The sequence below is a fragment of the Trichosurus vulpecula genome, chromosome 7 (assembly GCF_011100635.1).
Source record: "Trichosurus vulpecula isolate mTriVul1 chromosome 7, mTriVul1.pri, whole genome shotgun sequence".
In the NCBI taxonomy this organism is placed as follows: Eukaryota; Metazoa; Chordata; class Mammalia; order Diprotodontia; family Phalangeridae; genus Trichosurus; species Trichosurus vulpecula.
The window spans coordinates 137,924,262-137,937,627 of NC_050579.1; the positions used below are offsets into that span (position 1 = coordinate 137,924,262).

The following is a 13,366-nucleotide window of genomic DNA, read 5'->3' on the forward strand; positions in this document are numbered from 1 at the left end:
CTTTATTTACTAAATAGCAAAAATATACACATGAATACAACAAATTAAGTTTGTGGAAAAAATAAACACCAACATTTAATAATGAGCTCATTGCCATTTTTCCATTTAGAAATTATGTAGAAACATTCTGCCCTTTGTATTTTATATCTGAAAAATGAAACAAACCTGTGCAGACTCCATTTCCCCCACTATATAACCTTGTTATAGGAACGTGGTAAAGGTGGAATATACATAAGCTGAATTCTCATTCAACCTTCCTGCCCTATAATGAATTTTCTTTCTCTAGCTGAAAAATGATTGAAGAACCAATTTAGGGTGGGGGATGCATGCCTGGAGAGAAGAGGATCTGTAAGAAAGGCTGTGGAGGTAAAAATGATCGGACTTAGCAAATGCCTAGATATAGAGGGTGAGGGAAAGAGAAGGATCTGCTTAGCACTTGTTGTTGAACAAATGCTCACTGGATTGGTCAAATAGGAGCATCTAGAGGAGCTTGCCATCAACAGGTATTCCCTCTTCAACTGGAACTCTGCTTTGGGTCACCTCTACGATAGTGGTAAACACTTATTTTTTTTTTTTTTTGCAGGGAGGAAGGCAGGGCAATTGGGGTTAATTGACTTGCCCAAGGTCACACACCTAGTAAGTGTTTCAAGTATCTGAGGTTAGATTTGAAGTCAGGTCCTCCTGACTTCAGGGCCAGTGCTCTACTCACTGTGCCACCTAGCTGCCCCATGGTAAACACTTTTGGTGAATATCTCCTTGGTTTATCCTTCGACTGATATTTATGATTAGAAGGTTGTTGAACAAGGTTAAATTTCTTGTATCCTTTCAAGGTCTTGGCACATGGATTGGATGTGCCTTATTGAAAGAAAGCCTTCAAGGCCAGATTCTGCTCTACTAAATCAAACACTGTTATAATTAACAAACAATAAGTATTGTGGGATCTTGCTATTATCTCAGGCACTTTTTGGGGGGTATTAATAAGGTCTGAAATGTTTCCACATATTTCATATTTGGCATCTTTCCCTCTTTTATAGATACCTTATTGACTCAATCCCACAGCACCTTAACAACTGAATTGCAGGCAGCAATACTCTTCTGTGTAGAATTTGGTTTAATCTAGTATCTTTCCACCCATCTTTGTTCTCTCCAGTTATTTGGATTTATATTTTTCTTATTACTGGTAATGTGGAACATTCTTTCATATGGCTAAGAGTTTGTTTATCTTTTGAGAAATGTTCATATCTTTTAACCATTTATCTACTGGGAATGGCTTTTGGTTTTGTTTCTGTTAGTTGTCTATATATCGTAGATCATATATATGTGCATATTTATACACACATACACATACCTATGTCTATAGATAGGTCCAAGAAATCTGATTCAGAGATCATTTTCCCAGCCAACTGCTTCCCTTCTTATCCTATACGCATTAATTTTATTTGTCTAAAAGTTTCAATTTCATATAATCAAAATTATTCATTTTATTTTTTATAATTGCCTCTATATTTTGGTTAAGTATCCATATTTTATCCATAACTGTGAAAGGTGTATATGATCTGATTGTCTTCTAACTTTTTAAACCAATAACAAAAGGTTTTGCTTACTTACTGCTTTATGATATAGTTTGAAATTTCGAAGTGGTGTGCTGCCTTCGTTCGTTAGTGTCCTTCATTATTTACCTTGATACTGGAGATCTTGTTTTTAGCTAAGTGAATTTTGTTATTATTTTATCTATATCCATAAAGTACTGCTTGGTATCTTCAAGGGTATAGCATTAAACCTCTACATTAAAATTTGTACTATTGTCATTTTTATTATATTTGCACAGTCTTTGCATAAGCCTAAATATCTGTCCAGCTAACATTTTGTAATTGAACCTTCCCTTTGTTGCCTGTGAACTTGATTACAATACATTAGATATTTTCCTTTTCTTACATCTTCCGTATCCCCATTTATGCACCCTCCCATTCTACAGTTACATAACATATCAGAATGATTCACATGTAGAAGGGTTGCAAGATTTAGCCCTTGATGTTGTGGGCCTGCTCCTCTACCATTATTTATCTCACTTTTAAAATTTAGCTTTTCATCTTTATCTGCTTGTGTACTTTAAAAAAAGAAATCCTTTAATGGTTCCTCTAGGTTTTTTCTTTTTTATAAATGCATTTGGTGTGTTTCTCTTTCTGGTCATTTCTTTTTTGAAATCTCTAGCTATGATATGTTTCATGACTCATTCTTTCTTTGGTAGTTGTATTCATTTACCTTTCTAATATTTCTTTTTTTTGGGGGGTGGGGTGAGTTTTTGCAAGCCAAATAATCTACTCAATCTGTTCCACCTAGCCCTTCCCAATGTTTCAATTGCCTCTCTTTAATTTAATATGCATCTCTTTAAAATTGAGCCTCAGGTTTTCAGGATTTGTCATTCTGGGTTACATTTTGGACTCCTTTGTGTTTTAAATATTTTTTTTCTATTTCCTTCAGAGGCTTCTAGTAAATGCAGATTAGTCCTGTATTATTTGGTTTTCCTTTCCTTTATATTTGAAATTATCCTCCATGGTTCATTAAAGAATTTGTTTTTTTCTCATTGGAACCATTAAGTTTAGCTATTATGTGTATTAAATCATAGATTCTCCCCATCCCACCCTCACCCCCAGAGGTAATCTGTGGATTTTCAAATTGTACTCTGTTTTCTGTATTTAGTTCTGAGATGTTTCCTTTTATTATTTGTTCATGTTCAGCCTTTTCAATGTGTCATACTCTTTGGGAAAATCAATGATTGTAGACAGTCTATCTTTGAGATCAATGGCTTTTATTTGTTTAGAAATCATTTGATTTTTTAAAAACTTTATTGGCCTTTTGTTTCTCTTTTTCCAGGTTCTTTCATTTCTCATTTCAATACAAACATCTATATTCCACATCTGTTGTTCTCTCACTGTTTTAGAGAAACCTACCTCTGAACATCCAAATTCTCCTATTCTACTAATTATTTCTTCAATAAACTCCATAAATTCTTCAATATTCTTTTCTAACTTTTTCTTAATATTTTCATTTCACTTTGGAACCATTCTGGAAATTCTTGTGGTTCCATACTCTACTGAGTTCTGTATAGAACTCAAAAGAGTTCTATATTGGTTCAGGTTTTAGTTAAATTTCTTTTTGTGTAGAAGTAGTGATTTGGAGAAATTTGTAATCTTTTAGATGTTTCAGTACTCATTCTCCAATCTAATTTTAGTATCCTCACTTTTTATTTATCTGCTTGTGCTTTATGTTTTAACTGAGTTTTTTTATAAAAATTCTACCCTACCCTCCCATGGAAACCCTTTTCATTTTCTACTCCCACTTTTATCTTTCTCTTTTTGTCTGTGTTTCTTCTTAGCTATCAGGAGTTAGTACAAAGAAACAGGTTGCTAGTTTGGAGCATGAACAGGGCAGACTCAGGCTATAATATTTCATCCAAGACAGTATTTCAGGATAACACAGAAGGCAGTACGAGTTGGGCAGGACATGAGTCACAGCAGAGAGCTCATGTGGAAGTTAATTAAGTTTAGGTATGATGAAGGGCAAAGAAGATGAAACAAAATAAAAGAAGTGGAAATCAGGAGGCCAAAGTTCAAAGCAGGCAGAAGCAATACATCAAACATCAAGACAGAGATCTGAAGTTCACTGGGCAAGAGAAGCCTTCAGACAAATTTAGTTCATCAGACAACATTTTGGATGAAGAGTTGTCCTAGTAGAGGCTGAGGTATAAGTGAAGATTTCTAACCTCAGGGCCACAGCTCTACTTAGTTGATTCATCCCCTTTAAAAGGAACCTATCTATGCCTGTTTTACCTATTTCTACCTTTCCTATTTCTTTATTCACAAAGCCCTGATTTAAAAAATTGTGTGTGGTCCTTAATTTTTTTTTCTGAGCATCAGTGGCCCTTGACAGAAGGTCCTAACCTTCTTATATACTATCTAGTCTTATCTAATAGTCCAAAGTTCATTAAGATCTGACTACCTTTGAATTTTTGATCAACAGTTATTATAGTCCGTGATGTTTGGTTGTGCAAGGTTGGCCATGATCAATGCCTAAATAGGCACATAATAAAAAATGACCACTTCACCCCAAATCTATACCCATTAAATTATTCATAAAAAGATTTGTTCATTATCAGGCAAATGTTGCCTCAAGTGATCAGTCTTGACTTTGGTAATAACATATTTGGGTAATTACATTTTGTCTCCCTGAATGATTCTTGTAGAATTATAGGATATGAACTTTTATTTTCATCTTTGCTCTATAGAGCAATGACTATTGGATTCCATCTTCCAAAATACTGCACTGCAACCATGAAACAATTCCTGTTCTTACGTACAGTCTCTACTGTGAGGAAACATGATTTAAATTAAAGATTCTATCACTACTTAGGTTACACAGAGTTCTAAACAAGAACACATTGGAATTCCAACAAGATGATTTTTGGGAATGTTTTTGGAATGCACCATACCATGTGCACACTGCAAAAAAATAATGTACATAAATTGTATGACTTTTTATTTTTGATGGTTAACTTGCCTCATTAGTCAAATGGCTAATATGAAATGGTAGCTGCAGAGTTCAAATCACTTATAACACTTGTAATTAAACATTAAAATTCATTTAAATGTTTCCTAGTTTGCCATATGTCACTAACATAGTATCACATATAAGGTAGTAGTTAAACAGTCAATAAAACTCAGTAACACCTTATTTGGGTGTGGAAATATCAGTGTTATGGAAACAAGTTAGAAAATATTATGGACAGTAGGTGGTTTTTGTTTTGTTTTGTTTTGACATCTATCTATTCCTTCAACACGCATTATTTTTTACTGTTGAGCAACCCACTGATTTGAGCCCATGGATTTCCAACATAAATCAAAAATACTGCTTAGTGTACCTGAGCTTATGTCAGGTAACTTATCCACTACTACAACTATGGTAGCAAATCCTATGGCTCTACCTGACTGCTTCTATTCATGATAAATAGGGACATTATCAAGAAAGGGCTATGGAAAATTTATATAAGTAATATCTCATCTGATGTTACATGAAAAGGGGGATTACTTAGTTTAGGCTATTCTCTTCTTCCCCTCAAAAAAATTTTATGACAGCTGCTAACAAATAAAAATATGGACTAATTTTTTTTCTTCTCTTTTTGATAGATGGTAGGCAATAGAAGGGAGAAATGGGGCAAAGAGTCTGAAGACCTCAATAGCTAGATAACCAGTGTTTGAATAATTGAGAATTAAGTGTACAAAAAATGCATTTTGCACATTAAGAATCTTTACTTTCATTTTGACTTTTAATATGCATTAAAGATGTTCTACATATATAGGATTTCAACATTTTAGAAAAGTAGAAAATGTTATTTCCTTAGTTCTTAATGTGATACATTAATATTTGATTATATCCTCCATAAAATCTATATTAATACAAAAGAAGAAAAATATGTGTATCTTTTTATTTGCTATTTGTAAAATTATTTTAAATGAAATATGTTTTGGGAGATCTATACATTAACTTGTCAAAAATATCAAGCTTATTCCTTTAATAAAATTCTACTTTTGAATTGATCCTTTGTTTTAGATTTTCTCTTTTTTAAAAAGAAGCACTCAATTTATTACAACCTCTTTCTGAGCTAGCATTTTTAATGATTCAGTTCAAGAAACATTTGTGTCAAGTGCCTATTGTGTACTAGGCACCAGGCTAAGTACAAATAAACTTCTCTACAATTATAAAAAATAATATAATTCATATGTTCTATTCACTTCATGTCTCTCCTATTAGAGGTTAACTCACCTTGCACTTTGGACACTTCTGGGCATTCCTCTGACCATGCTCAATTTCACTGGCCCAGTGACGCAATAACTTGTCTCCCTTTTTGTACTCCTTGCAGTTAACTCCTTCATGCCAGGGTGAGTGGCACTTAAAACACCAGACAAATTGGCAAATGGGGCACTGGATCTGTGTAAACAAAGGGAAAATAAGGGACAATGATAATTACCTTGGTAGCCATGCAGAATATTCATAAAATAAAAAGAAATTGGAAGGAGGGGACCAACAAAGGAACTCAAATTTAACTCAGAAACTGAAGAAAATAACTTTTAGTTCAAATGAAAATAAGCCTACTTCATAATAGGAAATTAATATTATATGGTTCAAACTTTTTTTTAACTTGTTAGGAAAAAATGATGCTAGCTCTAAGGTTTGTGCTAGGTTTCACATAATTTTCCAATCTTAGGTTTAACCTGGAACAGCCACTTAAACAGACCTTGAACCTCCCCAGTGCCTCATAATTTATCCAGATTGAAAACCACCTAGAAGGGGAGTAGACCAGAACTACAGGACAAACCCATATCCTGGGGGAGATTTTAAGGTAGCTAAATAGAAGTACTCTCTGGTTTAATATTCTTCCGAACAGATCCTTTAAACATTGCAACTGTATTTCTTAACGTGTGATATGATTCATGAGCACTAAGCTAATGCCTCTCATGCATTTGCCTCTGTAAATATAATACTGAAAACATATGAGCACCATTAAAAATTGGTTTAGATCTATGATTTCAAAGGTATTAGAAAACTCCTGAGTGAGGACACTCCCTCTATTAACGAAAATCTGCAGCTGTTCTCGTAGACTTAGAAAGCTGCCTGAGGGATGTGAGAGGTTAAATAGCTTGTCTGGGGTCACAGCACCAGAATGTGTCAGAGGTAGGACTTGAACGTGGCACTTGTTAATTCTGATCAGACTCTCTATCCAATATCCCCACTGCATTGCAGTATTCAACTAACTACAACATTACTTGATTCAGAGCAGAATTCAGTAAACTAGCTTCATTTTTGGCATGCATTCAGGTACTTAAACCAAAATAGAAAATGATCATGTGAATAGATGCTGCACCTAAAACATGAACTTAAAGAATGCGGTCATAGAGTAGTTAGTGTTAATTATATAGAAGAGGTTTTTTTTTTCTTTTTTACTTAAAATGTTCTTCAAGTTGGCTCCAGGGTGAAAGTTGTCCTTAACATCATGCTATATTGATTTCTTTGACTACACCGGACAGTGAAAGGATTTCATTTTAAAAAATGCTAATGTGGGAATTTGTTTTACTATGCATATTTATCATGAAGATTTTCTTTTGCTGTTAAATTGGGAAAGGGAAGCAGGAAGGAGAGAAAGTAAATGTTTGTTAATTAGAAGTAAATAATAAACTTTTAAAAATAAACAAAAACATAAAAAAAGAAATTAGAATATTAGGCCATGGTTTCAGTGTTTTCCAACTTTTGTGAATAAAGTACTTAGGATATAGAGATGTGTTGCTTTTGAAGTTTATATGCTTTTGTACTCTCTTGATTCTTAATCACAAAACATATTTTCCAGCTCTGTCATCTTTTGTACTCACTTTTACAATAAATTCAAAATACATGTTAACTCAGTTCTGAAGATCCTGCCAAATTTTTCATAGAATTTACTTATGCAATTTTGATTTGGTGCAAAAGCTACAATCATCTTCAAGGTAGTGTTGTTATTTAAGTAGCATTGTTATTATAAGGTAGCTTATTTTGAAAATGGCATGGGAAAAATGACCAGGTATACACTGGAAAAACCAGGTATACACACCATGTATGTGATATTTAGGTTCACAGTGAAACAATTTTGCCAACTCTTTTATCATCTTTCTGAAAAAAACTTAAGAACTTTCCCTTTTAACCTGAAACTTCCTAGTTTATGTTTTCATTCAAAAAAAACATTTTGGGGAAGGTCTAAGGATGGGATTCCATTGGTGTAATGAACTACCTGAGGAGAAACCCCCTCTGCTGAGGCAGATCAGCAACTACTCTGAAACTTAAGAGTTCTTAAGAGAGTTTCCAAGGGACTACTAAGAACAGCCTGGCATAGTGGATTGCAAGTTAGCTTTAAGGTTAGTCAGCACAGGAAATTCTCTAAGATTATTTGTAACAATAATGTCGATACTTAGCTATTCTCAGCAATACAATGATCCAAGACGACTCTGAAGGACTTGTGATGAAAAATGCTATCCATCCCTGGAGAAAGCATTGATGTTGTCTGAATACAGATTGAAGCTTACTTTTTTTGGCTTTATTTTTTTTGTCTATGTTTTCTTTCACAACACGACTATTATGGATATGTTTTGTGTGACTACACACGTATAACCTGTATCAAATTGCTTGCCTTCTCTATGAGGGAGGGGTAGAGATGTAGGAGGGGGGAGAATTTGAAACTCAAGGTTTTCAAAATGAATGTTAAAAATTGTCTTTATGTGTAACTGGGGGAAAATAAAATACTAAATAAAAGAAAAAAAAGGAAAAAGAAACCAATAATATCAATATATAATTGGTTACATCAATAGCTGTAATGATTTTTAGCCTACTTGATCCTCATTTCTGCTTTCTCCTTTCTACCACTGCCAGCTGTGGAAGCAGAAAGAGCCCTTGTGGAACTGAGGGCCAATTTGTATTTTTGTCTATTTCATACTGTTTGATAGAGCTTAAAAATTATTGCTCAATAACCTTTACATAATATGGATTTTTGTATTTAGGGATATTGATTTCTGAATAGAAGATACTATCTATGACTTGGAGCTTTTTAAGCTTGATAGAACTGGTTGAGACTTGCACTCATTGGCTGCATTTTTGAGAATTCCAAAGGCACCTCCATACCAAGACAATGTGACAGAGGAGGATTTCTGTGAAGGATATTTTGGGCTACTTCATAGAAAACAAATTCTCAGTGATCTTGTTTTAATAACAGTATAAAGGATAGCTTTTCTACTTTTCTCTTTTAACAACAAATTCTCTAAAATGGTCCAAATAGAACTTAACACTGAAAAACCTTTGGGCATCTAAAATAGAAGGAAATTTTAACAGCCTGTTGCCCAATCTTTTACCTCTCTTCCTCTGCTACTCTTTTTCCATTCCTATAAGCTTTGCAGAAAAAGATCTCGCCTCCACCCCTTTTCCCAGAAACATGCCTGGCAGATCCTGAGAACAGTGATAGGCAGACTTTGACTGATCTAACAATACTGGTATCTGCAAACAAAACACACGAAGAATGAATGTCTAAGATGAATGACTGAGATGACATCATATCCAGATATTACAAAGTAACAATGGTTAATGTGTGGGCTATAAAACAATGCTATAGTCAACAATACAAGAGAAATGAATATAGATTTCAGCAGGGCAGGAATTCTGATTGACTTCTATACAGGCGGAGGGAGAAGGAGGGAACCAAACCATAGGCTTTTAAATTGTGACTGCCTTCTGCCAAGGTTTTTTCAGAAACCTAACCAAAATGAATGAACCTTTATAAAACCCACTCACCCTAAACAAATTATATTTTAGTTCAGAGAGCCCATTGTACTAAGAAAATCATACAAAACATGTGAAACCACAAAATAAAACTTAAGAAGTTCAGAGACACAGATATAGCCTGAATGTAAGCGCAAATTTCTGTCAGGTAGAGATACCACAAAGTGGAATTGGCTAGCTCAGAAGGTAGTGAGTTTCCCTTTACAAGAAAGAAGTCTTCAAATGAAGGCTGGATGACCATTGGTCAGAGGTGGTGCAGGGAGAATTTAAATGCAGATACAAAATGGAATAGTGACCCGTTGAATTCCCTTCCAATTATTTATTATATTAAAACCACCTATAGGAAAATTCTGTTCCTAAATACCCTGTTGCATATGGAGTGGGGATGCAAGAGGAAGAAGAGGAAGGTTCATCACCACACTTTGAAAGATGAATTGACTTTTGAAAACAAAAACTAATTTTCCTTTAAAATATACCATATATTTATTGACTATATACCATTAGAATCTTTGATGATTATGATGATAATGTGAACCAGTGCTTAAATCTGAAAATCAAGGAAATTTCAAAAACTGATTCCATTTATATGAATTCTTTACTAATCAACCCGTTCCTCAGAATGAGACAAAATGACATTCCATAAAAATGAATATTGTGTCAAAGATATTATCTGAACAACCACTGAAATATACCTTTACTAACTCAAAACTTTCTCCACTAAAGACCAACTCTGATGCCTCATCATATCACAAAGGTGATCCAAGATTCTCAAAGGCTATGAAAGCAAAGCAAAAGTTCTGGCATATTTTTCCAAACTAGAAAGAATGAGCAAGAGCTGAGGAAATTAATAAGTATCAACTATACAAGCATCCAGTAAGTTGAGAGGCACACCTCACCAGGTTGGCCATAAAGTGACAAAATTTTTGGTTATGGCAATTCTCAAAAAAAGAAAAAAATCTAAGCTTAAGAGGGATTGCAATCTGTGTTGATAAAAGGAACACTGATGAAATTACAGACGCTTGAAGAAGGTAACTAACTTAAAAACTAACCTATTTGATGCTCAAATGAGATATTTCTTTTGTTGAAACTTCAACGTCCATGAAGAAAATAAATATATAGAAAGGATTAATGGCATAAGCTGCTGGACTTGGAGTCAGAAGACCTGGATTCAAATCCTGACTTAAACATATACTAGCTATATGAATATAGGCAGGTCTGACCATTCTATCCTTCCAAGTCAATAAACTCCAAAGGCACCCTCCGTATTGGCTCTCTAGGATGAGATATAAGGTACTGTATGGCTTTGAAAGCCTTTCATAACCTAGCCTTTTCCTGCCTTTCCATTCTTCTTACACCTTATTCCCTTGCATATTAACTGTAAGGCACTGCTGCTGGCCTCCTTGCTGTTCCTTGCACTCCATTTCCTGACTCCAAATGTTTTTACTGGCTGTCTCCCATGCCTGGAATGCTCTCCCTCTCTATCTCCTAGCTTCCCTGGTTTCCTTCAAATCTTGGCTAACGTTCTAAGTTCTGTTAGAAGCCTTTCCTAATCCTCCTTAATCTTAGTGCCTTATAAGACTACCCCAAATTTGTTGTGCATTTGCCTTGTTTCCACATAATAATTGTTTATATGCTGGCTCCTCTATCAGAATGGGGGACCTTTGAAAACAGAGAGTGGTTTTTTGCCTTTATATCCCTAGTTTTAGCACAGTGCCTGACACATGATAGGAGTTTAATAAATGTCTCCCTGGATCTCAGCTTCCATATCTATAAAAATGAAGAGGCTGAGCTAGATGTTCTCTGAGGTCCCTTCCAACTCTGTATCTATGACCTTATAATAATAGCTCCACTGTTTAGAACTCATCTGAATATATGCTGTGGTGAAGAAAAATTTTTTATGTAAAGCAAGTCATTATATATTGGTATTTAAATATGTAATTTAGAATGACCTATTTCTCTGACCACCAGAAGGCTCTACCCTCTTCTTTCTAAAAACCTTTTGACGATCAAAACTGTTTACAAAATAATCCACAGTAATGGGATGGAGTTAAGGAGGGTTGTAATCTAAAAGCAGTGTGATAAGATCCAGAACTGAAGTTTGGTCCAAGGACTTCTTTGAGATTAGATGAAGCATCTCCTATAAGGGTAATGGGCAATAAGTGAGATGGCTCATGGAGGCAAAGGAATAAAATTACTGGGTTCACAAGAATGACGAAGAACCTGTTTACATTACCAGTATATTTTTAAGCAAAGAGCCTCTTCAGCAGCACTTTGAATGTCCATGGACACTCATCTTATAGCTGCATCCTGACTATCTTCCAGGAACTCTGAATCAGTAGAAGGAATGGGCTCACATCTTACAAAACATGAGAGGAAGCATGGCATAGTAAATAATACTGCATTTGGGGTCAGAAGGAACTGTTTTCAAGTCCTGGCTCAGGTTAGCTGTGTGGTCTTGGTCAAGCCTTACTACTCTATGTCATGGCTTCGTCATCTATAAAGTAAAGCAATGTCTTTTCCAGTACTAAATCTATGATCCTATGACAATGGCAATGATGGTTTTGTTTTTTCCATATACTGATGTCTAAAGACATGTTCTGGTACATCTCAACTATAGGTGTTTCAGCTCAAAGACCAGTCACCCTTACCTCTTAGAATAGCCAAATCTCTTCAAAGCATAGCTCCAACACCACCTTTTCAAGAGTCCTTTCCTATTTTTGTCCAGTTGTTAATGCCCCTGCCCAATTCCCTATATATTTGTTTTGTATATATCCTATATATTTTTCTGTGAAAATGTATTTCTCTAGTACAGGAGTTCTTAACCTTTGATCCATGACCTTTAAAAAACTTTTTTATAACTACTGCAATATAATTGGCTTCATTTGTAATCCTATTTTATGCATTTAAAAACATTATTCTGAGGAGCCCATAAGCTTTACTAGACTGGCAAAGGGTCTATGACACACAAAAAAGTCAAGAATCCTTATCTAATATAATGCAAGAGGGATGTCTCACCTTTGCATTTGTATCCCTAGAGCCTAGTACAGTGCTTGGCACATCATTGGCACTTATTAAATGCTTACTGATGGAACATTTGCCAAAGAAGGGAATATAGTTAATGCTATTTTTGTGAAATATAATTCTTTCCTAGAAGGCTTAATTTTTTTTTAATAGAGCTAACAAATCATATGAAAGGAGGCATGATTATTGATGTTAAGATGTGGACATTTAATCTGTCAATCTGAGATGGGACAAAAGATAATTTTGTGCCTGTCTCAGGCTTTATTTGATGATGCTTCTGGGAAGAGAAGGTGAGCCTGAATTTAATAAAACTGATTATTTATAAAACTGATTATAATTCTAAATTATACCAGAGAAAGGCACAAGTGGAACTTGTTTTGTACCAGTTAACACTATCTAATTATTGACTATTTTGAGCCCAATCAAATACAAGACAAGGGATTTTCTTTGGGTTCCCAACTGGACCAAATGAGAGACATAAAACTATTCCTGAGATTTTATGTAAATACATTTCATTCTTTTTATAGTAGTTTCTTCTCTGCTTCCTTCCCTTCTGAAAAGGAGAGTGATTAGTGTAAGGTGAGAAAAGAGCTTATGAATTTTATAAAGAAAGAAAAATTAGCAGATTGCTATCATGGTGTTTATTAGAAAGGTGAGACTGTTTTTTGGTACCAGAGGTGGCATAGTCAAAATCACAGGAAATCAAAGAAATGCTACATTTGAGATAATAACCCTGGGTTTGACCAAAGGCAAGCTTCTCTCAGGAAGAAGCTCCCCACTTTGGAATTTCCCTGCTCTGAGAGAACATGGGTTATTGACTTTCAGAACACAATGAGAAATTTATCTATTTACTAAAGCTTTTCCCTGGAGAAGTTTCTTCTTGATGGCTTAGAAGAGTGAAGCCTATATATCTAAGTTTTTATTATTGCTAATTAACATACTTCTGTTTACTCTTTTTACATTTTGTTATAAAATTTCTTGTTTCACATTTTTA

The 13,366-nt window shown here is 34.6% G+C and overlaps 1 protein-coding gene across 1 annotated transcript in view; it reads right to left on the reverse strand.

The window, feature by feature from the left end:
* RNF217 (ring finger protein 217) overlaps positions 1–13,366 on the reverse strand; it is a 146,651-nt gene that overhangs the window by 36,528 nt on the left and 96,757 nt on the right. Inside the window, exon 3 of the mRNA XM_036765824.1 lies at positions 5,821–5,985. Within this exon, the coding sequence (XP_036621719.1) occupies positions 5,821–5,985 (165 nt within the window). The remainder of the gene's footprint in view (positions 1–5,820; positions 5,986–13,366) is intronic.